This window comes from Haliotis cracherodii, unplaced genomic scaffold (assembly GCF_022045235.1).
Source record: "Haliotis cracherodii isolate W230 unplaced genomic scaffold, xgHalCrac1.p SCAF_10, whole genome shotgun sequence".
NCBI classification, from domain to species: Eukaryota; Metazoa; Mollusca; class Gastropoda; order Lepetellida; family Haliotidae; genus Haliotis; species Haliotis cracherodii.
Window position 1 is genome coordinate 37075500 of NW_027266265.1, and position 24418 is coordinate 37099917.

Here is a 24418-nt window from a genome sequence, read left to right on the forward strand (position 1 = left end):
ATGATGGATTTTTGTTTTTTTAGTGGCTTTTGTAGCAGGTGTTTTAGTTTGCAATCAGATTTCTGATAGTTATTTTGCCAATTTTGGAAGATTTTCTCCTTTGTGATACTCTAATTTCGGTTTTTTTATATTGGTAAGCTTACTTCTTCTAATTTTAGTGCTGATTTGGCTGCTTTGTCTGCATGTCGTTGCCAAACACTCCAACGTGGGCAGGTATCCAAACTATTTCTACCTAGTTTACGTAGATTGTTGGCGCTTTTAATTATCTGTTGTATTGGTTTTGGCCGTTTTTTGTGTTTTTGTTTTTTTATAGCCTAGAGCCCACTTAATGAGTCTGAAAGGAATAGTTTTTTTGGCGTGAAAATTGATTGATTATTAGGGAGCCTTTATGACTGTTTTTCTTTTTGAGGTTTGTTGATATGGATGACGAACCCTGTGCGTTTTGACACCAATTTGGCCATTTTTCGTGAATGTATGCTTGTGTGGTGGATTTAGCGGTATTTGGATCAGTTTCTTTATCTAGTCTGTTTAATAATGCGAGCAAAGACCACTCGCAATTTCGCATTTAATTCACGCTCGCGTTATTTTAATATATTGAATATTTACAGTATTATTACAGTATTCTAAGCAGCAGTCAGACGTCAGTAGTTTAAGAGACATTTAAGTCAGAGACTCCTGGTGGCTATTGCCAGATACTATCACATTTACGTGTAATGTATTTAACTGAAGTAAAAAGCGACAAAAAGCAATCCCATAGTCAAATGAAATCGCCACTAAAATCAGATTCTACTGTAGGTTTTCGACTATATGTATGTATTAAGCATGTATTACGCTACCCTTTTACAACTGGTATCATAGTTTCATGGTAGTGACACATTGACACATGCTCATGATATTGTCCGAGGCGTACAATCGAAGAGATATTTTATGAATATGAGAAGGGTTTGTCGCTTTTATTATGTATCACAATCACATAGTGATGGTACCAGGTATTCGTTTTAAACCTTGTTTTATTGATCTTCAGATCTTCTGATTTTTTATATATCATTTGTTTACTTATCGCATACGCACTTTTATTCAAGGACATTAGCTACATGTACCTGCTATGACTATATTCTTCTATAATAGAACTAAGTCTGTTTTTCAAGTGCCATTCAAGGCTGCCAATACATCAGTGTCTACTCTGCATGTCGTTAGGTGTCCATCAACAATCTCAATGTAATCACAGCGTGCCTCTGCGATACACCAGGGGGATATCATCCGTCCCATGGGTAATGTAACTGTTTTCGCCTGAACATGTTGACAAAGGAGGCGGAATAAACAGTCCTAATTGTGTGTCCTATATGTCCTTTGTGTACAGGAGTGTCGGGTCTGTGCGTGATCAGTGTCATGGTCAATGAATATTTTCACACAACAAAAACGCGACATGTATTAGTCCATGGAACATTCGTCACTGAGTGGATCATAGAAATTTAACCCACCCCACCCCACCCCACCCCCCTCAAACAAAATTAATAAAACCCAATTATCGACTATAAATAAAAGAATTTCCTTAGCAGTCGCCATTATCCACCTAAAACGGATTTAATGAAAAAACTTTTTCCTTTGTTTTCTCCGACTTGTATTTTGCCAACATCTCGTGTCATGCAAGTAATTTTGCAATGATACGAGTTGATCATATAAATTCAACCCCCCCTCAAAAAAATTAATAAAAGCCAATTATGGACTATAAATAATCTTTCTTCCTTAGCAGTCGTCATTATTGTCTATGTTCCTAAAACGGATTTAATGGAAAAAACCTTTGCATTTATTTTCTCCGACTTGTATTTTGCCAACATCTCGTGTCATACGAGTAATTTTGCAATGATATGAGTGAAAGCAAAAACATGTCTTTCTCCCTTTAAGCATAATCTTGTCAAATGATTTGGTCGAATTGGATTCAGGTTATAGTTTTGTCGCGTAACTGGTCGCTTTTTCGACATCCTTTCACAATAACCAATGTGGCATTATAATCTTGTTTACCATTGCTGAAAGTGTAATGAATTTTGACGTAGCCATTTAAAATTGTTGCAACGAAGCTGACATTCCAGACATTTCGTATTAAGATTATCTTCCTTTCACGATAGGGCTGTCATTCATTTGACATGTCAGTGACTCTGCATAACTATCCATCAACATGGATTCACTGTATGCCTTGGGGTGTCAATGGCATTCTCATTTCAAGCTGACCTGTTCTCCATCAATCACGGACCAATTTGAATGCGAATGGTTCATTTTCAGAGAACGATTGATCACGTTATCCATGCTAAGGAATCTATAGCTGACGGTTGGGAAATCAATGGGTTTATGTGTGTTTTTGTAGTTGAAAGGTGGTGAGGTAGCCTAATAGTTAAAGCGTTCGCTCTTCACGCCGAAAGCCGGGTCGATTCCTAACATGTGTATAATGGTGTGAAGCCCATTTCTTGCGTTCCCTGATGTGAAATGAACCATACTCACTCTTATAGCTGAATGGTAGGAAACTGAAAGATCAGCCCAGGTATGAGCATCTCCAGAAGCAAATATATGATTAACAAGCAATTCACCATAACATTTATACATAATTGTTGTATGCCATGTTTATGCTGTTCAGAGGAAAAAATTGTGAAGTCGGTGGATTGTATACAATAACATTTCTCAGAAAATGGCATTAGCTTAGTCATATTGTGACGAGAATTATATACAAATGATAACATGGACAGTCTACTGACAGGTTATTATGATGGTAATGAATAGTATTACTTAAATGTAATCTATTATAACGTCATGATTCTTCTTTTCATTGTTATTACAAAACGTCAGTTTGATATGTTATATATATGTCCAGCAAATTCAGAATTCTAAATTCAAGGTCCTCGGTTTTCTCTTACTTTTCTCCTTCATATAAAATGACCTGCTTTTTCCTATTAAACCTCTCAGTACCACAAGCAACGTGTCATGAACGGATCTTTTGGTCAGCTTTGTCTTACATCATAATACCTTTCGTGAAGCGTGCGTGAACAGTTCATGACATTTACTGTCGGAAAGGTACTTTAATACCACGCTTCATAAAATAGTTGCATGAGAAAGACAACAAGAAGTCCAATATGCATTTGTCTATGAAGGGGATCGTTATCATACGCAAGAGTGCATTTGTCTGTGCAATGTGTTCAAAATGATTGATCAAAGCATTCAGTCGCAATTGTCTGGATATTCTCATTCGTTTTATAATGAATACGAAATACAGCATGTCTGTTCTTTTATTGTTGAAGGTATATATGTTTGTCTTTATTGAATGCTTTTGTGTCGGGCTTCGTCTGGGTTCTCAAGAATCTATGAACAGAGTATTACATTGTAAGTGAAGTATTCAATCTCGGCGTCTCTAAGATATTGATTCAAATGTCTGAGACTCAGTAAATTTGAGCAATTATTGAGATTTAGGGAAACCATATGGCGTGGAGAAGACAGCATTTGTCACAGATGTCATGTGCTTTGACGACTACGGACAAGCAAACAGTGGGCGTCTTCTTCAACAATTTACTTGACACTATGAAACTAATGCATTTATCATCTCGGGGAAATTACCGTAGGTTGGTGATCACAGCCATACATATTTCATTTGGCAATAAATGCCCTTATTTGATGTCGATGTTAGGACTGGGGTTTCGGCTCAGCGTGATGTAGGGCTGGATCTGTTACTGGAGCGTCTTTAATGGCTATTAAGACATGGTGTGAAGTAGACAGTTATCTTGCTGCATGTATGGGTGTCATTAAATGGAATGGTCCCGCCATGGAAATTAATATTCTGAGCTCGGCAACAGACGTTGTAGTGACAAGTTCTTTGGGATGACTGATAATCTCTTAATCAAGAAAACTAATTTCAATATGTTGTGCACTTACAACAGCAGCTATTCTAACATCCTTCAAGTCATGGATCCGGTCGTAGAAGACACTGTTTGTGAAAATGCTATTATCGTCTCTTAATACGTTAGTGGGTCTCAAACATATACTCGCATGATGTTTAATCACCAGTATCAGGAGCATTCAACCTAAATCCGTCAGCCTTCAGACTTGTTAATGGTTAAGACATGTTATTGGTTACATACTTAATACAAAAATAACAGAAGAGCCTAGCGGGCTTAGACTCTCATAACCGCGAATGTGACCTAATACTTTGTATATTGAGCTGTCGATTTTACCATCTACCTTCGTTAGCAGCCTTAGTAATAACAATAATAATGATAAGAAGAAGAAGAAGTTCATGTGCAGTGTGTTGAGAAGACCCTCAACCCTGCAGAGTCCTTTGGATGAATTTGGCTGCCCTGAAAAGTGAAACAAGGCTTTCGGATTGCTGATCAGGATCAGTGACTTCTCACTCGAAAGCGCCAAAGTTTGATTTTGCATGAAAATGTAAATGATAATGCCCAACACATTGTCAGTTGATGCCTAGCTTTGGCACAAACACACTTTCTTAAGCGACATGATGGCGAAGCTCGATCCCTTTATTGCCGTCTTCGCCATGCTTGCAGTGTTGATCCATGGGTCTGTCCATGGTACGACCCAGTATATGTAGAGGGCGTCATGGAAAAAGATAATTTAATTTATATGATTATTTGGAATAGTCCCCTATACTGCCTCAGACCTATCCACACCAACAGTTTGACCTTGTCCTTTTTTATAAATCCATTGAAATCATTCATATCATTGAATTCTCATTGACATTAATGTGATTGACAGGATTCCGGGAAAACATGGCAAACATGCGGACCTCGCTTACGAAATGTCCTGCTTGTATTCCATGTACCAAACTGATCAACTTCCCATTGTTCTCGGTGCCTTAGGTTTGGTACTTCTCCATCTGTTGACTGACATGGGGAGAGTACCCAGGTTTGCTGCCAGGAATACAGCCCTTCTGACAATCTAGGTAATACAGATGTCTCATTCGCTGTCTGGACTGCGTGTAGAGGAGGCAAGGGCCCTGAGCCGATGATGAGCCTCTCCAGCCTGACTGCGCCAGGACCACCTAAACCCTCTTTGCTGCACAACACAATGACGCATAAAACCAGATTAAAGCTACAAAGGCAGTGTTTTTCGTATTATCGTATTGATCTTAAAACAATATCTAATTTCTTGCCTTATATGCAGTGTCTACTAAGATTGTCTCTACGGTTCTTATTGTTTAACATATTGTATGACCATGAACAATTATTTTGTTGTAAATACGAAAGTTTGTATTTGGTGGAATAAATACATAGTGCTTTTCAGATTGTCCTTCTTACAACTACTAGTACTCATATTTCCAGTGTCAAATTGGTTGAATCAAAAGAAACTATTTTTAAGACATCTCGCCAATAAAGTCCCCATCGTAGCTATGCTATTATATACTAGTAATCGTTATGATGACCCCAATAGTAACCTCTAAAAGATGCCACAAGGAAGTGCTAGTCTTCGTCATTTAAACATGCATGGGCACAAGGTAGGACCATATAAACGAGTAGTGAATTTGTTTCGGATAAAATATCATGAGGGAAAGGAGACATTTCATGTGTACATACATATGCAAAACTCTTGATCATAACAATACTTAAATTCAAATATCCGATGCATAGGTTTCTATCTGCTGTTAGTATCTTTGAGCAGAACGATATCAGTGAGGTGGAGTTGACTAATTTTAGGGATCGAGTGGTGCAAAAGGCTTGATATATTGAGCTATACATCTATAGTTCAATATAATCAATAACAGGTTAAAATCACCCACGCTTGAAATATTTATAATGATGTCATGACATAACAGTGAAATATAATAAATGCCGCAGAGTTTGTCGTAGCTGTATTTCTTTCAAATTCCAAACGAACCTACACCACTCGCTGACGTCACTATCATTCATTCAGATGTCTATGATTTTTTGGCACACGTCTTGTGCTGAAACTGTATCTGAGCTGCAATGATGGTCAGATTGTTCTTTTCACTGTCACTCGCGTAGATGCCACAAAAGGACCAACGTTTATCACGAGATAACCTGTTTCATGGCAGCTTTCCGAAAGAGGATTAAAAGGACGAGAACCTACCAACAGGAAGCACGCATTCAGGAAGGCAGATACTCGCATGAAATGAATAATTCTATGTGTTAAACTAAGACCTTTGAAGCGAGATCTCACTTTCATGTCCAGCAGTACAAAAACAAATTCGGAGACGAGGAAAGTTGTTTGGGAGAAGATCAATAATTTCTGTTGAACGTCCAAATGTTTATTACTATATCACTGACAGATTCAGTACATTGTGTGAATGCTCATGAACACATTTTGTAGCGTCGTGTCTTATCTGGACACATTAAAGCTATGAATAAGCTCTGTTGCTTTTGAAAAACAATATTTTGAAATGTAAAAAGAGTCAATATTTTTTAAGAATGCGACGCATCTTCTTCATATGAATAATGCCATAGAGATGAGGACAGGATGAACATAATTGATGTTGATTTTCAAAATAAATGTCTTTTTATTATTGTGTCATGGAATCTGACTCAAGTTACCACTATACATTTTTACACGGTGCCTTTCTTGGTAATCTTGGAAGCGACGTTTAACCAAATTTCACCTACCTCATCCCCTTTTCTGGTGGCGGTCGGGTAGCCTCGTGGTTAAAGCGTTCGCACGTCACGCTGAAACCCGGGTTTGATTCCCGACATGAGTACAATGTGTGAAGCCCATTTCTGGGGTTCCCCCGCCGTGATATTGCTGGAATATTGCTAAAGGCGGGGTACGACCTCACTCACTCACTCACTCAATGAACATTTAAAGATCGTTACATCAAAATAATAACCACTATAAGAGTGATATTGCTGGAATATTGCTACACCATACTCACTCACTCACTCCCTTTTTTGGTGGGGTGGAATGGGATTTAACGTCGTGTTCGAGATTAATGTGCTTGCCCACAGAGATGCTATGCCACATGTTAACATGGGTACCAACTCAGACACAATATACTGACTCCGAACCGACCAGTACTGTATCCTCTTAATGCTAGGCGCCAGGCAGGGTAGAAACATATACCATCTTTTAACGTATTCTCCGAGCGGACGCTCTATCCTCTACACCACGGTGTTTGAAATGCACAGCGAGCGCTATGTACTTAGTCGTCGAGATTGCATTTATCAACATGGATAACTCAGATTAACTAAATAAGTAATTAAATGAAGGGTACAAGGCCAAATAGGCACCCTGCAAACTGAAATTTGAACTAAAATCGACAGTACCGGCGTAGATACATTATGTTGTAGCTCTTTCAGGATCAGCTGAGCTGATTGTTATCAGCTGCTATTGAAGTACACGTATGTATTTGGTATTAGTGGAGAATTAGATACATGACTACATATTCAATTTGCCATCTTAGCAACTCGTAGTGCTCGTATGGCGGTCGGGTAGCCTAGTGGTTAAAGCGTTCGCTCGTCACGATAAGGACCCGGATTCGATTCCCGACATGGGTACAATGTGTGAAGCCCATTTCTGGTGTCCCCCGCCGTGATATTGCTGGAATATTGCTAAAAGCGGCGTAAAATCAAACTTACTCACACACTCACTCACTCAATGTTTACATGTAAGCGTACAGCACTGGTCCGAATGAACTGGTCATGTGTAATCTCCTTGCTGGAATATTGCTAAAAGCGGCGTAAAATCAAACTCACTCACTCACTCACTCAATGTATATCTGTAAGCGTACGGCACTGGTCCGAATGTACTGGTCATGTATAATCTCCTTGCCGGAATATTGCTAAAAGCGGCGTAAAATCAAACTCACTCACTCACCCCCTCAATGTATATAGCGTACGGCACTGGTCCGAATGTACTGGTCATGTATAATCTACTTGCTGGAATATTGCTAAAAGCGGCATAAAATCAGACTCACTCACTCACTCAATGTATACATGTAAGCGTACGGCACTGGTCCGAATGAACTGGTCATGTATAATCTCCTTGCTGGAATATTGCTAAAAGCGGCGTAAAATCAAACTCACTCACTCACTCAATGTATACATGTAAGCGCACGGCACTGGTCCGAATGTACTGGTCATGTATAATCTCCTTGCTGGAATATTGCTAAAAGCGGCGTAAAATCAAACTCACTCACTCACTCAATGTATACATGTAAGCGCACGGCACTGGTCCGAATGTACTGGTCATGTATAATCTCCTTCAAACGTACAGGGGACGGTAAAGTAGCCTGGTGGTTAAATCGTTCGCTCGTTGCTTTGAAGGCTCAGGATCGATTCCCCACATTGAAATAATATTCCATTTGATATTCTTGGAGTGATATTGCTGGAGCATTGCTAAAAGCGGCGTAAAACCATACTCGCTCATTGAAACATACAAATAATCGGTACATAGAACATATATAGGGATAGAGTAAACGAGCGCATTAGCTGTATGTGTCAGACGTTTGCAGAGAACTCACCAAACTCATCTAGTGGGATACGGCTAGTCCAGTGTACAGAGAACTGACCATCATCAGTTTGTGTGACACAGTTAACTGACCACCACCAATTGATGGAACATGGTCGATCCGAAGTGCACGTAACTGACCTGCATCATTTGGTCGGACACCCCCTACTCGGCCAACGATGTAAGTGGACATTCACACAAAACATTTGATCACACAGAATAATGCTTCTGGGTCGTGTCCTCCAACTAGTGATCGACCAAAATATTATCATTTTGCATCAGATTTTCTCGAGAATGTTTTTAGGGCTGTTCAATAAAAGAAATTCAACAGATTCCTGGAAACGTTTTATACTGTTCTATACAATATTTGTTGATGCAAATGTCCATGTACATATAGAGAAGGACAGTTCTCATTGAATTTCTGTATGAGAGTGGAAACTACGTGTCTGGACTAATGCCAGTTTTATAATTCACCGAGCTACCATGACACTGTTTAACGTAGATATCCAACCCATGATCTGACACATTATACTGACTCCGAGCCGAATAGTTCTTTTCTTATACATTTCATGCCGAGCACCAGCCAGGGTAACAACAAGGACCATCTTTTACATATCTTTTGCTCTTTTCACTCTGTCATGGAGGAGTGTGAATGATTATTGTTCTCACAGACAAAAAGTAAATTTTAAGGAAAAATATGAAACGTAAACGCCAGAGAATAATACGCCTCCATTATCCGAATAAACAGATTCCAGTTGGCCTGGAAGAAAAGCAAGAAAGCGGTGAAAATTAAACGTGTGATGACACCACGTATTCGCGAAAAGGGTGACCATGTCCTGTACTACGGGTAGCCCCCATCATTCACACTATTTGTACAAAGAGTATGTTACCTGACATCGAGCAGCAGTATTCCTGTCGAGCGAGGGCGGCATATAAACAAACAAGACGCTCAATCGATGGACCAGATCTCCACCCATACGACAGCGCATTTGCTGATTTTGTTGAAATAATTTCTGAGAATCCAATTACCTCACTGTCATAATGCAATAAGAAAACGAGTTTGAAACCGTTCACTCTGATCAGTAAAACTACTTCTGATAGTTCCTTTTGAATTTATATAAATGCAAAGCAAGCATTATCCACATGACAATGACAAGGCTTGGTATACACTCATTACAGATTGGTTAGGTAAATAATATAAGCTAAAGTTCAAAACCAACCTTATACAAGATTACAATTACCAACGTTAAATGAACCTAGGAGGACTCTGCACATAAAGACTGTCCCCATCAGTCCTAAGAGCACTATCTGTCATCAATCTTGTTGGATGTCTTTGGGGCAATTGGTCTTCGGGCAGACATACTGCTGGAACCCCCTCATACCAATTTCAGTCCAAGCCAGATATTACAGCTTGGAGTCATACAGACTAGACTTAATATATTTCACGAGTTCATAGTATGACATCCTGTTGTTCTATGAGATTGGGATTAATCGACGGGTATGACACGCATGACTCTGGGTTTTCAACCAAAATAATATTGAAGCTGAAACGCCTCGATATAACTGAATACTGTCCATAGCCGTCAAACCCATATCACTTATTGTGTATACGTTAACGATACACGTAAACGAAATCTACCATTAGGTTATCTCTGTTGTTTACAGTGTACATCCACAACACAAAGCTTGCAGGATAGGTCATCACGGGATATTTTAAGATCGTTTAAATTATTGGGATGCCAGCCATGCCTTAACTCTCTCACGTCCCCTCATCTCCAATGTAGCTGAACCTGTCAGGCAATAACGAAGATAAATATCAGTTTGATGGTCCCCATCATTTGTATTCTGTAAACATAGCTGAAGGCACTCGTGACAAATTACACAGTGACGGCGTCTAGGTCTAGACAACCAAATGCAGTACCGAACAGCTGGTCCCGAATAGGGCAAGGGGCACAATACTGTAACAATGAAACATTTTGGCGACAACCTTCACCACACATTTGAATATTAACTAATAGCTGAAAACCCCATCAGGAATCCTGGCACAGATGTGGCATTATCTTGGAGGGAACCATCTGCGACCCTATCAGATGCTGAAAGGCCAATAGGAAAGGGCCGGCGCTTATATTGTCCTGTTGATAAAGGCGTTTTAATTTGCTATTTTCAGCGGGTCAAGGCGAATCCTGAACTTCCTGTGACACTTTGATGCTCAGTTGTGAAAGTTGGAAAGTAATCGATTTTAGGATGTGTGACTTCCGGCAAAAACACATCGGCTGTTTTTGTGTTGAGAAAACGTTACCATTTAAATTACATTACAGCGACCACCTGTCCCTTGAGATCCCATTCTAAAGTTGCAATGGAAGAGATCATTTTAATCTGTTTTATGTAAGCTGCATCTTATGATTCATCAAAACAAACAACGAAATGGGTCTGTGGTATGTATGATTGTCTAAACATATCAGCTTGTTCTTATCAATCATCCGCCCCATGAGAGATTGGAGACCAGGATAGTGAGTGAGTATGGTTTTACGCCGCTTTTAGCAATATTCCAGCAATATCACGGCCCAGAAATGGGCTTCACATATTGTACCGATGTCGGGAATCGAACTCGGATCTTCGGCGGGACGAGGGAACGCTTTAACCACTAGGCTACCCGACCACCCTGAGACCAGAACAGGAAACCATATAATATAATAGCTCCGTTTTAGTTAAGGGTGTGGAGTAACCAGATGGAACTTGTCGATGTCAATATCATAGCTCTGTTTTAGTAACGGATGTAGGGTAACCAGATGAAACTTGTCCATGTCAATATCATTGCTCTGTTTTAGTCAAGGGTGTCGAGTACTTGGGTGAAACCTGTCCATGTGCTCTATCATAGCTCTGTTTTAGTCAAGGGTGTCGAGTAACCAGATGAAACTTGTCCATGTCAATATCATAGCTCTGTTTTAGTCAAGGGTGTCGAGTAACAAGATAAAACTTGTCCAAGTCAATATCATAGCTCTGTTTTAGTCAAGGGTGTTGAGTAACCAGATAAAGCTTATCCATGTCAATATTATTGCTCTGATTTAATGACAGGTGTAGAGTGACTTGGTGAAACCTGTTGATGACACTATTATAGCTCTGTTTTAGTCATGGGTGTCGAGTAACTGTGTGAAACTTGTCCATGTCAATATCATTGCTCTGTTTTAATGACAGGTGTAGAGTGACTTCGTTAAACCTGTTGATGACACTATTATAGTTCTGTTTTAGTCAAGGGTGTCGAGTAATTGTGTGAAACCTGCCCATGTCAATATCATTGCTCTGATATAATTACAGGTGTAGAGTGACTTGGTGAAAAGATATGGGCCGTACAAAACACCCACCCTAAAAGTTTAAATTTCTGAATGTGTCCATGGAAACGGCAAAAAATAAAAAATTCAGAATCTTGAAACAAACAAAAGGCACAAGTACTCATTGTGGTAAATGTGTGTAGCAAGCTTGATGAAGCTAGGATGCATAGTTCAAAAGATCTGGGCCGTACAAAACACCCACCCTAAAAGTTTAAGTTTATTAATGTGTCCATGGAAACGGCAAAAATTAAAAAATTCAGAATCTTGAAACTAGCAAAAGGCACAAGTACTCATTGTGGTAAATGTGTGTAGCAAGTTTGGTGAAGCTAGGGTACATGGTTAAAAAGATATGGGCCGTACAAAACACCCACCCTAAAAGTTTAAGTTTCTAATGTTTCCATGGAAACGGCAAAAATTACAAACATTCAGAATCTTCAAACTAGCAAAAGGCACAAGTACTCATTGTGGTAAATGTGTCTAGCACGTTTGGTGAAGCTAGGGTACATGGTTAAACATTTATGGGCCGTACGGACGGAACGCTATATACCCCCGATTTATTTCGTAAACGGGGGTATAATTACAGGTGTAGAGTGACTTGGTGAAACCTGTTGATGACACTATTATAGTTCTGTTTTAGTCATGGGTGTCGAGTAACTGTGTGAAACTTGTCTATGTGAATATCATTGCTCTGTTTTAATTACAGGTGTAGAGTGACTTGGTGAAGCCTGTTGATGACACTATTATAGCTCTGTGTTAGTCATGGGAGCGAGTAACTGTGTGAAACTTGTCCATGCAGCTATCATTGCCCTGTTTTAGTCCCGGGTGTCGAGTTACTGGGTGAAACTTGTCCATGTCAATGATATAGCTCTGTTGTAGTCACGGTGTTGAGTAGCAAGGCGAAACGCGTCTATGGCTCTATCACAGCTCTGTCAAAGTCGTGGTGGTAGAGTAAATAGCTTATACTTTTGTTTATAAATCACTATCAATTAGTGATGACACCACGTGTCCACGAAAAGATGAGCGTGTACTGCCCAACCGGTGGCACACGTCACAAACACATACAAAATCGAATCAATTGTTCATCTGAAGAACCGCTCGAACATATGGTACAAGGCAAAACAAGGCCTTGCATCGGACATGAATTTGCAGAGTGTTGCGCCAATTTTGAACATTTCCTCAACGTGTCTTGCACAACATATTTTGAAAGCCTTACTAAGTACTTGAGAAACCCTGATCAAACAATATATGAGCAAAAGTCGTACGACAGTCTTTGACATCTCTCGTAGAAAGAGAATGCTTGATTGTATCTCAAACATTGTGAAACTATGTGATGACAAATCAAAGATCAGCTGCTGAATTGGGTAAACAGGCCATAGTGTGATAGTACCAGTATCGCTTTGAAAAATATTTGTTTATAATGTCATTTTGAACCCAGCCGTAACATTATATAAATTCGCAAACAATTTTTTAAAACAATGTTATAATATAATTCCCCTAGGAACCTGGTCAAAAGACTTAAAGGATCGATTCGGCAAGTTCGGTGAACATGATTGCGTGTCATCGTACCCAGACGGCGTGGGACGTTGTTCATAATATCAATCACTGGTTTGTCAGTTTAAGACATTATTATGAGCTGTCATATAACTGGAATAGTTCGGTGATAAACAACAAGCATACCAACTAAAACGTATATCATTATTATTTGTATACTCCTCGGGGAGCTGAGAATGAAAATCGAGTGCATTCTGATCCAATGACCGGAGTAAAAATGCAGCGCTTTGAACACGCTTTAGATCATGGATTTGGTGCATTGTAAATGTGCACAATTTTATTGTAACTAGTGGTGTCATGTATCGCTGTCCCATCCCCCGACAGTATATATCATATCAACCTCTGAACATGCATTTAAAGCAAATTTATGGTTACAAACAGTCTCGAATAGCGATGAATAGCTCTGTAAACTGACCCTTGTCAGCACTGGATATTGAAACGAAGCTCACTTTGTGGTCTTGATTAGGCTACAGAAATTTACAAGTGCATACTTAACCTCTTCCTGCATTGGTGAACACAAATTAACCTCTCAAACTGCGCCGCAGATATGCCTTGAAATTAGCGGCTGGCATGAAAACATACTCCGTCATGTTACACAATGACTGTGTTTGCAAAGTACCCACTTTAACCGTCCAATTAACTGTCCCTGCACAACAACCCGCTATCACATTCAGCGTGTACATATAGTGTGCATCATATCTCTCTCTGGTCATGAACTTAGCCATACTTAGCATGCTAAGACTCCCAATCAGCGCCGGAGCATGTTGGATTTGAACAGGACAAGTGCTGTGTCATAAATAGGATGAATATATTAAGATGAAATATTTGTTTGACAAGGGTCCTTTTTTGGAATGTTGAAATTTTTTAAGAAGTTTCATTGATTATGTCACTAGGATCACAGCTGCCGTTTTATATTTGACGCTTTCTCAGTGGTACAAACTTTGCAGCCCCGGTTCACCGATTTACCATCATGATTGACATGTTTAATGTCCTGGTTCACAGGTGTAGTCTAGGTTCACTGATATACTGTCCTGGTTCACATGTTTACTGTCTTTGTTCACATGTTTAGTTTCCAGATTTACAGATGTACTGTTCTAGTTCACAGTTGTACTGTTTTGGTTCACTGATGTACTGTCCTGGTTCACATGTTTACTGTCCTTGTTCACGTGATTACTGTCCAGGTTTACAGATGTACTGTCTAGGTTCACAGATGTGCTGTTCTGGTTCACATGTTTACTGTCCTTGTTCACATGTTTACTGTCCAGGTTTACAGATGTACCGTCTAGGTTCACAGATGTGCTGTTTTGGTTCACATGTTTACTGTCCTTGTTCACATGTTTACTGTCCAGGTTTACAAATGTACCGTCTAGGTTTACAGATGTGCTGTTCTGGTTCACATGTTTACTGTACTTGTTCACATGTTTACTGTCCAGGTTACAGATGTACTGTCAAGGTTCACAGATGAGCTGTTCTGGTTCACATGTTTACTGAACTTGTTCACATGTTTACTGTCCAGGTTTAAAGATGTATTGTTCTGGTTGACAGATGTATTGTTCTGGTTCACAGATGTACTGTTCTGGTTCACTGATGTGCTGTCCTGGTTCACTGATCCACTGTGCTGCTTTTTTACATATTTACTGTGCTGTTTCACATATTTACTGTCCTAACTCACAGATGTAATGTCCTAGGTCACAGATGCACTGTCCTGGTACACAGATGTACTGTCCTGGTTCACTGATTTACTGTCCTGGTTCACTGATTAGCTGTGCTGCTTCACATGTTTACTGTCCTAGGTCACCGATTTACTGTCCTGGGTCACTGGTGTACTGTGCTGTTGCACATATTTACTGTGCTGTTTCACATATTTACTGTTCTGATTCACATATGTACTGTCCTGGTTCACTGATTTACTATGCTGCTTCACATATTTTCTGTCCTGGTTCACGGATTTACTGGCATGGATCACATGTTTACTTCCCTGGCGGATTCACTGATTTACTGCCCTGGTTCATGGATTTGTTGTCCAAGGTCACTGATTTTCATGTCCAAGGTCACTTATTTGCTGTCATTGTCACTGATGTACTGTCCTAGGTCAATGATTTACTGTCCTAGCTAGGTCATTGATTTACTGTCCTAGCTAGGTCATTTGATTTACTGTCTAGGTCAATGATTTACTGACCTAGGTCACTGATTTACTGTCCTAGCTAGATCATTGATTTACTGTCCTGGGTCACTGATTTGCTGTCCTTGTTACTGATGTACTGTCCTAAGTCAATGATGTACTGTCCTAGCTAGGTCATTGGTTTACTGTCCTAGCTAGGTCATTTGATTTACTGTCCTAGGTCAATGATTTACTGTCCTAGGTCACTGATATACTGTCCTAGCTAGATCATTGATTTACTGTCCTAGGTCACTGATTTGCTGTCCTTGTCACTGATTTACTGTCCTAACTAGGTCATTGATTTACTGTCCTAGCTAGGTCATTGATTTACTGTCCTAGCTAGGTCATTGATTTACTGTCCTGGGTCACTGATTTACAGTCCAGGATCACTGATTTTCTGTCCAGGGTCACTAATTTACTGTTTAACGGTTCACAGGTTTACAGCCCTGGTTCACTGATTTACTGTCATGTGTAACATATTTGCTGATCTTGGTCACAGATGTACTGTCCAGGGTCACATATTAACTTCGAATGTCACTGATTTACTGTCAGTGGTCACATATTTTCTGGTTTCTGGTACACACGTAAAAAATACGTTTATGTACCATAATCACAATTTCATATTACAGTTTGTTTCCCTAACTTAAAAAATGTATCCAATTCGTCCGACCAGGTAAAACACTTGTCTCATCTGTAACTGTAAATATAATTATATAACGTATTGCAATTGCATGTTGCAGAGGCGAGCATTTCCTCAAGCACACAAAACGTCTAGGATCTGTCGCATACAAGGGCATTGTTTTCGGTTAGAAAACGTTCACATAAATCGATTTGTACTCGTGGTTAATTTGCTCCTCTGGATTATTCGTCTCGGCAAACAATAAACCAACCGTTTAATGAACAAAAATCTATAGTTTCTTTTATATTGAAGTTCTCCTGATCCAAAGAACAGGCTTCGTCAGGTGTCCATGGCTATGTCACGCATGAAAATGGTCTTTCATGTATTGAGGTGATGTCCATATCAATAGCAACCTTGAAACCAAAATAAAAGATGCATGTTCTAGTTTTTTAGCAAATGATATTTCGTAAGACATTTTGAAGATTTCACAGACTTACAGAAATACTTTTGTTTTTATTACGCTCAGAATTATCTATTCAACAAATAAATAATTTTGGGAATCCTTAATAATGGGAAATTGAGTACCTGGAAATATTTATTATTTCCTTGACTTAAACTGTGGTAGAACTATTTCTATGACCAGTGAATCGTGACGTTGTTCTCTGATGTTTCAGGAACACATGGTGTCGTCACTGAACTCAGGGTGCATGATGTTCTTTTAACTTGTGGAGTGTATTGTTTTAAATCAATCTTGTGACAGACATACAAATATGAATTTGACACGTTTGATAATACGTTACATTATTGCGGGTAGAAAATATAGTTCTGTAGAAATAAAATATAACCTAAAACCGTTTGCTAGTCACGCAGATGTGCTGGGTTCGTTTCCACACAATGACATCACATGTGACTCATCAATCATTCCTGGTGTCCGCCGCAGTAATTGTTGGAATATTAGCAACATCCAACAACAACTTTACTCACTTATTCACTAAACAAGTGTATCTACATTGTGTACCGATATAAGTGGTAACGATAGAAGCGGTGAGATGAAATGGGGTTTAACGTCGCGTCCTAGATTATTGCACTTATATAGCCACGTGCATGCACGTGTATGTGTGTTTGTGTGGCTGCTTGTACTAGTCCGGACTGATGCCGATTTATAGTGCTAGCACACTGAGATACCATGCCGCAGTTTAACATGAATATCCCACTCAGACACAGTATACTGACTCCGAGCCGACCAGTCCTTGTCTTAGCCCCTTAATGCCGAGCACCAGACAGTGTAACAACAAGTACCATCTTTTAACGTCTTTTGGTATGACAAGGCAGGGGATCGAACCCCGGACCTTCCGCTCTCCGGGCGGACGCTCTACCGTTAGACCACAGGGGTGGTCACCGATAGAAGTAATTGCATTGGATATGTCCGTGTGAATATGCATTCCGGGTAATAAAAAAGGGCTGATATTTTGTAGGCTTGACAGAAACCTATCCATTCCTAAGAAAGCGCTTGCAGCTCATATGACTTTGAATTGAATTGACTTAATTAGGTTTCACAGCACATTCCAGACAGACTAGTATTTCTGAGCAACTATATCAGAATAGCACTGTGTATTATATAACGTTGGACTAGCCAATCAGGATCATGCACTGACTCCCGTCCCGTCTGTATCGTCTCACAGAGTCTATTGATAGTTATAATCGATCTCTTAATCCCGCTAAGAAATGATTAATTTCTAATGAATTATTCATGTAAATCCCAAACAGAGTCTTTTATTAGAATGGGGGAAATAATGGCATTTTTACTGCAGGAGCTACACCATAAATATGAACTGTGCTTGATCAAGTTAGCTTATCTTCCCGTAAAGTTCCTACAATCAGAGACACCATACCTTGTTGTCTATCTGTGATAATGGTAAAGGATATTATGTAAGATCTACATTAACTAAGCCCTGTGTATTGCATTTGAACAGTGGATTTACTCAATGACTTTGAATTAGTTAACGAGGGTTAATTAACTGACATCAAACATGTAGCCATGTCATGGCTATTCGGTAATATTGAAATCCCTAAGACTCAGTTCTCATTAGATATGACTGTTCCACAGCTGACAAAAAGTCATCCAAGTGGTATATGAATAGCATATAAAGTGTAAGAATTCCGTTAGGTCTACAGTTATATTATAATCAACCGCGTTACGTTAATGCGATAGAATCGATATATGCATGGCACTCTTTCGCGAACACCTGTTATCATCACTATTTGAGAGTGATCCATAAACACATGTTCATGATATGGTCGGAATCGTACAATCAAGCTTTCTGCTGAATATGGAAATGATTTTGCCGCTTATATATATATATATATATATATATATATATATATATATATATATATATATATATATATATACCATGGCTGTTTCATACAATTTCATACCAATATCATAACTGTTCAACCTAATACCATGGCTGTTTCATATAAATCCATACCAATATCATAACCGTTCAACCTCATACCTTGACTGTTTCATACAATTTCATACCAATATCATAACTGTTAAATCTTATACCATGACTGTTTCATACAATTTCATGCCAATATCATAACTGTTCAACCTTATACCATGGCTGTTTCATACACATCCATACCAATATCATTACTGTTCAACCGAATACCATGGCTGTTTCATACACATCCATACCAATATCATAACTGTTCAACCTCATACCAAGGCTGTTTCATACAATTCCATACCAATATCATAACTGTTCAACCACATACCAAGGCTGTTTCATACAAATCCATACCAATATCATAACTGTTCAACCTCATACCATGGCTGTTTCATACAATTTCATACCAATATCATAACTGTTCAACCTAATACAATGGCTGTTACATACATTTAATACCTCAAAAGCATAACTACCCACATAGATATTTCTCCCATACCATACGCTCTTTTTCATCCCTTTCACCCCTCTTACATTTTCTCTACCTCGACCCCTCATTTGTAACAGTTCTCTCTCTCTCTCTCTCTCTCTCTCTCTCTCTCTCTCTCTCTCTCTCTCTCTCTCTCTGTTGCTGCTTGTACTCGTCCGGACTAATGCCGATTTTATAGTGCGCGCACACACACAAAACACACACACACACACACATACCCTTCCTCCCCTCCCCTCCCCCCCATCTCTCTCTCTCTCTCTCTCTCTCTCTCTCTCTCTCTCTCTCTCTCTCTCTCTCTCTGTTGCTGCTTGTACTCGTCCGGACTAATGCCGATTTTATAGTGCGCACACACACACACACACACACACACACATACCCTTCCTCCCCTCCCCTCCCCCCCCCCCCCCTCTCTCTCTCTCTCTCTTTTATACGAGCCATATACATAATTGATGTGACAGTTACACCTGCTGTTGTATCCCCGTGGCTCGAACACTACTGTTGACATAAACCATCTTACAGTATACAATGTAAGTCGATCCTGTTGCATTTGTTCAGGTTTTAGCTTTACAGGCTCTGCGTCTGAGTGAGTGCCCCAGGGATGTCTTGTCAAGCCTCCAGCACTTACGTTTCATTACCATTCAAATGTGAGCCTACTGCTTCAGCGCACTGCCTGAAACATTGGCCTACGCAGTTGTGGACATGCAGAAAATCTCCATTAATTCCGCGACAAGTGAGATGAGTACAAAAGCTCTATGTGTCAAGGAGGAGCAATGAAATGCGATGACTTCTACTGGCATGTTTCCCATTGTGTTGGAACGGACATGATCCGATATTGCGGCACAACAACTGTCAAAGCAGAACCTTATTCAAACGATAGTTTTGCCGCTCAGCACAACTACTGAAGGGTCACCGACTTGATTTCGTGATGTGAGAACACAGGAGAATGATAAGTGAATAATAAGTAAACATGTGCATATACAGCGTCAGCTAGACTTAGTGTTAGTGTTATAATATTCTATATTATATATATTTATTCATATTATATTAATATTATAATTATTATCATTATTCCACCCGTGCTAACTCCATCATGTCGCTTAAGATACTGTGTTTGTGCCAAAGCAGGGCTTACACTTACAATGTGTTGGACAGTCTCGGTAAAGTCCTTGCATTATCTACATTACATAGTTACATTTTGATGCAAAAATCACACATTGACGGTTTTGATAGGGTTGGTTGGTTGGTTTGTTTGTTTGTTTAACGCCGCACTCAGCAATATTACAGCTATATGACGGCGGTCTGTAAATAATCGAGTCTGGACCAAACAATCCAGTGATAAATATAATGAGCATCGATCCACGCAATTGGGATCAATGACATGCATCAACCAAGTCAGCGAGCCTGACCACCTGATCCCGTTAGTCGCCTCTTACGACAAGCATAGTCGCCTTTTACGGCAAGCATGGGTTGCTGAAGACCTATTCTACCCCGGATCTTCACGGGTCTTTTGATAGGGAAGTGACTGGTATTGAGGAGCAAACAGAAAGCCTTCTGTTTCCAATTTCAGGCCAGCCATCCAAAAGAGGACTCGGCAGGGTTGCTGGACGTCTCAACACACTTCACATAAAATCGATGAAGTGGTCGTTCAGAAAGGCTCTCATGAAAAACTGCGTCTGGGCCGATTTGATATGGGCACTTCGCTTGGTTGACACTCATATCTGTACTGTCAAGCAGTACAGAACCTTTATTACCGTTCTTGTTATATATTTAAAAGGTTAAAGTTGGAGGTCGTTTTTGTGTAGCTAATATAAGGTAAAATATACAATAGCTGATTACCTACCTATACCATGACAAGATATAAATTTCAATTAATGAAGTACTTGCTTATTTGAAATGACTGGCTACGCATTTAGGTTTTGCCGATGCCAAACCAATCAATCACTTTTGACGGAAAAAGTCATCAAAGAATTTAATCATATAAGATCCCTGACATCATCGTTAAATTAAATGTTACAAGAAATAAAGCAACGATCCTTGAATATTCACAAATATATTGGCCTAATCAGCGATAGGGTCATATCGACTTTTGTCTCTGAAAGGCTATCCTTGTAATCTTTTGATTTTTGTTTTATCCACAACCTTATATGTCCACACCGAAATATTGATCACGATATGCATTTTTTATTTTATTAATATATCAACACTTTCTGCAGAACATGTTATATTTGACATTTCACTATTTGTAGGTGGAAACGGTAAGTGTAAAATCCGAAAGAAGTATGACAAAAACATTTCAGTGTTACGTCTTCGCCAGAACGTGTGTTGAATTTGACCTCACCAAATCGCCAAACACAGAAGGTGTGCGTTTCATTATGCTGACCTTATCCACTGAAGAAAATCTCAAACAAAATGTTGCCTTCCTCCTTGTGTACCGTTGTGAAGAAAGTTAGCCAGCTACAGCCAGGATATCCAATTACAAGAAATTCCAATTACAAGGTTTCCCTTGTAAATAAACGGCTTCAACAAACATTGTTCTCACTAATTTGAGTTTCAAGTTTCTTATATCATCAACATATTCATCATGGAACCCAGACCGACTGTTTGTTGTAGTTGTGTTAAGTTTAATATATTACGGTTCCATTCCGCTTAACACGAGTGACCCTGTGAGACTTGAATATTGACAAATACTTTCACAATCCAATAACATGAACAGCGATAAAATTAACAACGTTGATTTCGTATCCTTCACTCTCCGGATTTGTTTGATGTGGGCATTTTCTGGTAATAATGCCAGCCAAGAAGACTCTTAGGAAAGAATTAATGGTTCCAGAATGGTTTCATTATAGGAGCAATAGGTTCTTTCTGGTCCGGCTTATCGCAGTTGATAGATAATGATCATTGTCTTTAAAAAATATGCTTGAGCTCAAGGAATTGAGGACTGGGTGATCTAAGGTGCACTGAGGGGTGTGGAAGGCCTACGGTTTAATATGGATCAAAAGAGTAAGGAAAGGTTAGAAAAGTAAATACAAATAAGAGAATAATAAGTAAAACATAATTTTATTTTTAAAGCGTATTAGTCTTTGCAAAGGGTAACTAGAAACAATTACAATATTGATTAAACTATGTAACTATTGATACAAGAAACAATAACTTTAAATGGTATCCAAGCATACAGTTCACCTTTGTCAATTACCAAGGTCCATTGACATGAATAACTAAACAAAGGCTTGTGGTATTTTATTATCATATTATTCAGTTAATTAGAGTGAGTCAGTTGGGTTTATCGCCGCTTGAGCAGTATTCCAGTTATATCACGGCGTGTCAGCTTGATGTGGGATATCACCTGACAGTGATGCAGGTTTCAGACGTTTACCACTTTGGTGAAATCCCACGAGCACGGGTAAGGTGCTGACAAACCTAGAAACATCATCAGGGCGAACTGGTGTTAATGAGAAGAGGTGGTGAGGTGAAATTGGGTTTAACATCGCGTCCAAGATTATTGCACTTATATAGCCACGTGCATGCACGTGTGTGTGCGTGACTGTTTGTACTAGTCCGGACTGATGCCGATCTATAGTGCTAGCTCACTGAGGTACCATGCCGCAATTTAACATGAATACCCCACTCAGCCACAGTATATTGACTCCGAGTCGACCAGTCCTTGTTTTAGCCCCTTAATGTCGAGCGCTAGACAGGGTAACAACAAGTACCATCTTTTGACGTCCTTTTGGTATGACCTGCTGGGGATCGAACCCCGGACCTTCAGCTCTCCGGGCGGATGCTCTAGACCACGGAGGAGGTGGTTAATGAGAAGAAATGACTGCGACCTATAATACGTAATTAACGTTAGCCTTTTAAGGCTTTTTAACTATGAACATGTAATATTGGGATTACAAAAAGTAAGTGGAGATCCTGAACTATTACATTTGTCAGGTGTACTTCTTTTACATACATGTTTTCAAAAAGTATTTTAGAGGATGTAAATATACCCGATACAGGATATACATTGTACCACAAGACGTGAGTTATAAGATTTCATGAGATCGTACATTCCATTTATCGTTGTTGGGTATCGTTTTATGTAATTATTCGGCGGTTTCCATAACAGAATCATTTTCTGCACTTAACAACCTCATCTATATTCGACCATTACCATATACGACGTGCAACGTGACGTCATATGTTTTCGATTTCGTCATCCTTTTTTCGAAAAAGGTGCTTACACATTTTCAAGATGATTTCTGTTTAATCTAAAAAGGAGTATGAGTTATTCATTCGTTGACTAATAATATATATGTTTCGGAATGTGTTGATAACATTGTTTTCACATTCCATTCATTTTTAAAACTTGTCCATGTATAACTACACACTTTCTAAACCTCACACATCAATACGTTTGTTATATAAACAACACATTCAAACAACACTTAAACCTATTATCAAAGTACGTCTCTACCTAAAACATTATAAAAACCGTTTTAAGTGACAACAGAGATTAAAAATGATTAGTATCAAGACTAGTTTACATGTTAGTAATGCAGATATCGTATCAATGCCCACAACACCATAAGTAAGACCAGCAATAAAAACATTCAAAACTCACCTTCCTTCAATAAGACAAAAAGATAAAACAACTGAAGAAAAAACATTTTGTATCCTCAAGTCCTCTTCATAAATATTCCAATTCCTTCTGGTAAGTCCAATTAAGGCGATAACATTTGGAACCGACGGCTTAATTCCTCATGCCCACCGACTCCCAAGTCCGAAGAAGCTGGACAATCAACCACCTATATTCCGCATTATTCCTCGTATTCCTCGTCCAACGCTGATGATATCCTTTTCCACGCGAATACTTCTGAAAGATAGTCAAGTGTTTGTAAGAAGAGCAGGGTAAGGTTAGAATCGGTCAACTCCATACACAATCGAGAAATGAGAAGTATGTTATACTTTATTGCGCGAAAATGAGGATCATGCACGGGCCAATAAGTGATTAGATGTTGATGACGTATTGGAAATCTGTCGCGCATGCGTGTTGCTGGTGTGTGGAGTTTGCCAAGATATCAATGAGCTTGCTTCTAGTTGGCGTTTTTGAAATTTGATATTCTCGCGGAGATGGCGTTTTAATAATAGGAGTGGGTTACTGAATTGATATTTCCATATAAGAAGAACATTCCTTTTCTGTTTGTCTGGAGACTATATCGGCAGTCTGTCTATTCTTTGACAAATTTCATACAATTCAAATGATTGGGTTCAATAATTCACAATCTTTTATGAATTTAAAAAAAAACAGGATGAAAGGTTTAGATCAATTGTAATAGTTCAAAGCAACGGTAAATAGTTACATGTAATATATACCAC

The 24418-nt window shown here is 39.2% G+C and overlaps 1 protein-coding gene across 3 annotated transcripts in view; it reads right to left on the reverse strand.

Moving 5' to 3' along the window:
• The window catches only part of LOC139450162 (neuronal acetylcholine receptor subunit beta-4-like), a 45537-nt gene extending 21602 nt beyond the window's left edge, over positions 1-23935 (reverse strand). For 2 of the 3 annotated variants that reach the window (XM_071231853.1, XM_071231848.1), the window contains exon 1: positions 23664-23935. In XM_071231853.1, the coding sequence (XP_071087954.1) occupies positions 23664-23709 (46 nt within the window). In that variant the 5' untranslated portion in view covers positions 23710-23935. The remainder of the gene's footprint in view (positions 1-23663) is intronic. The other variant, XM_071231840.1, reaches the window with a different exon arrangement.
• Between the last annotated feature and the right edge of the window lie 483 nt (positions 23936-24418).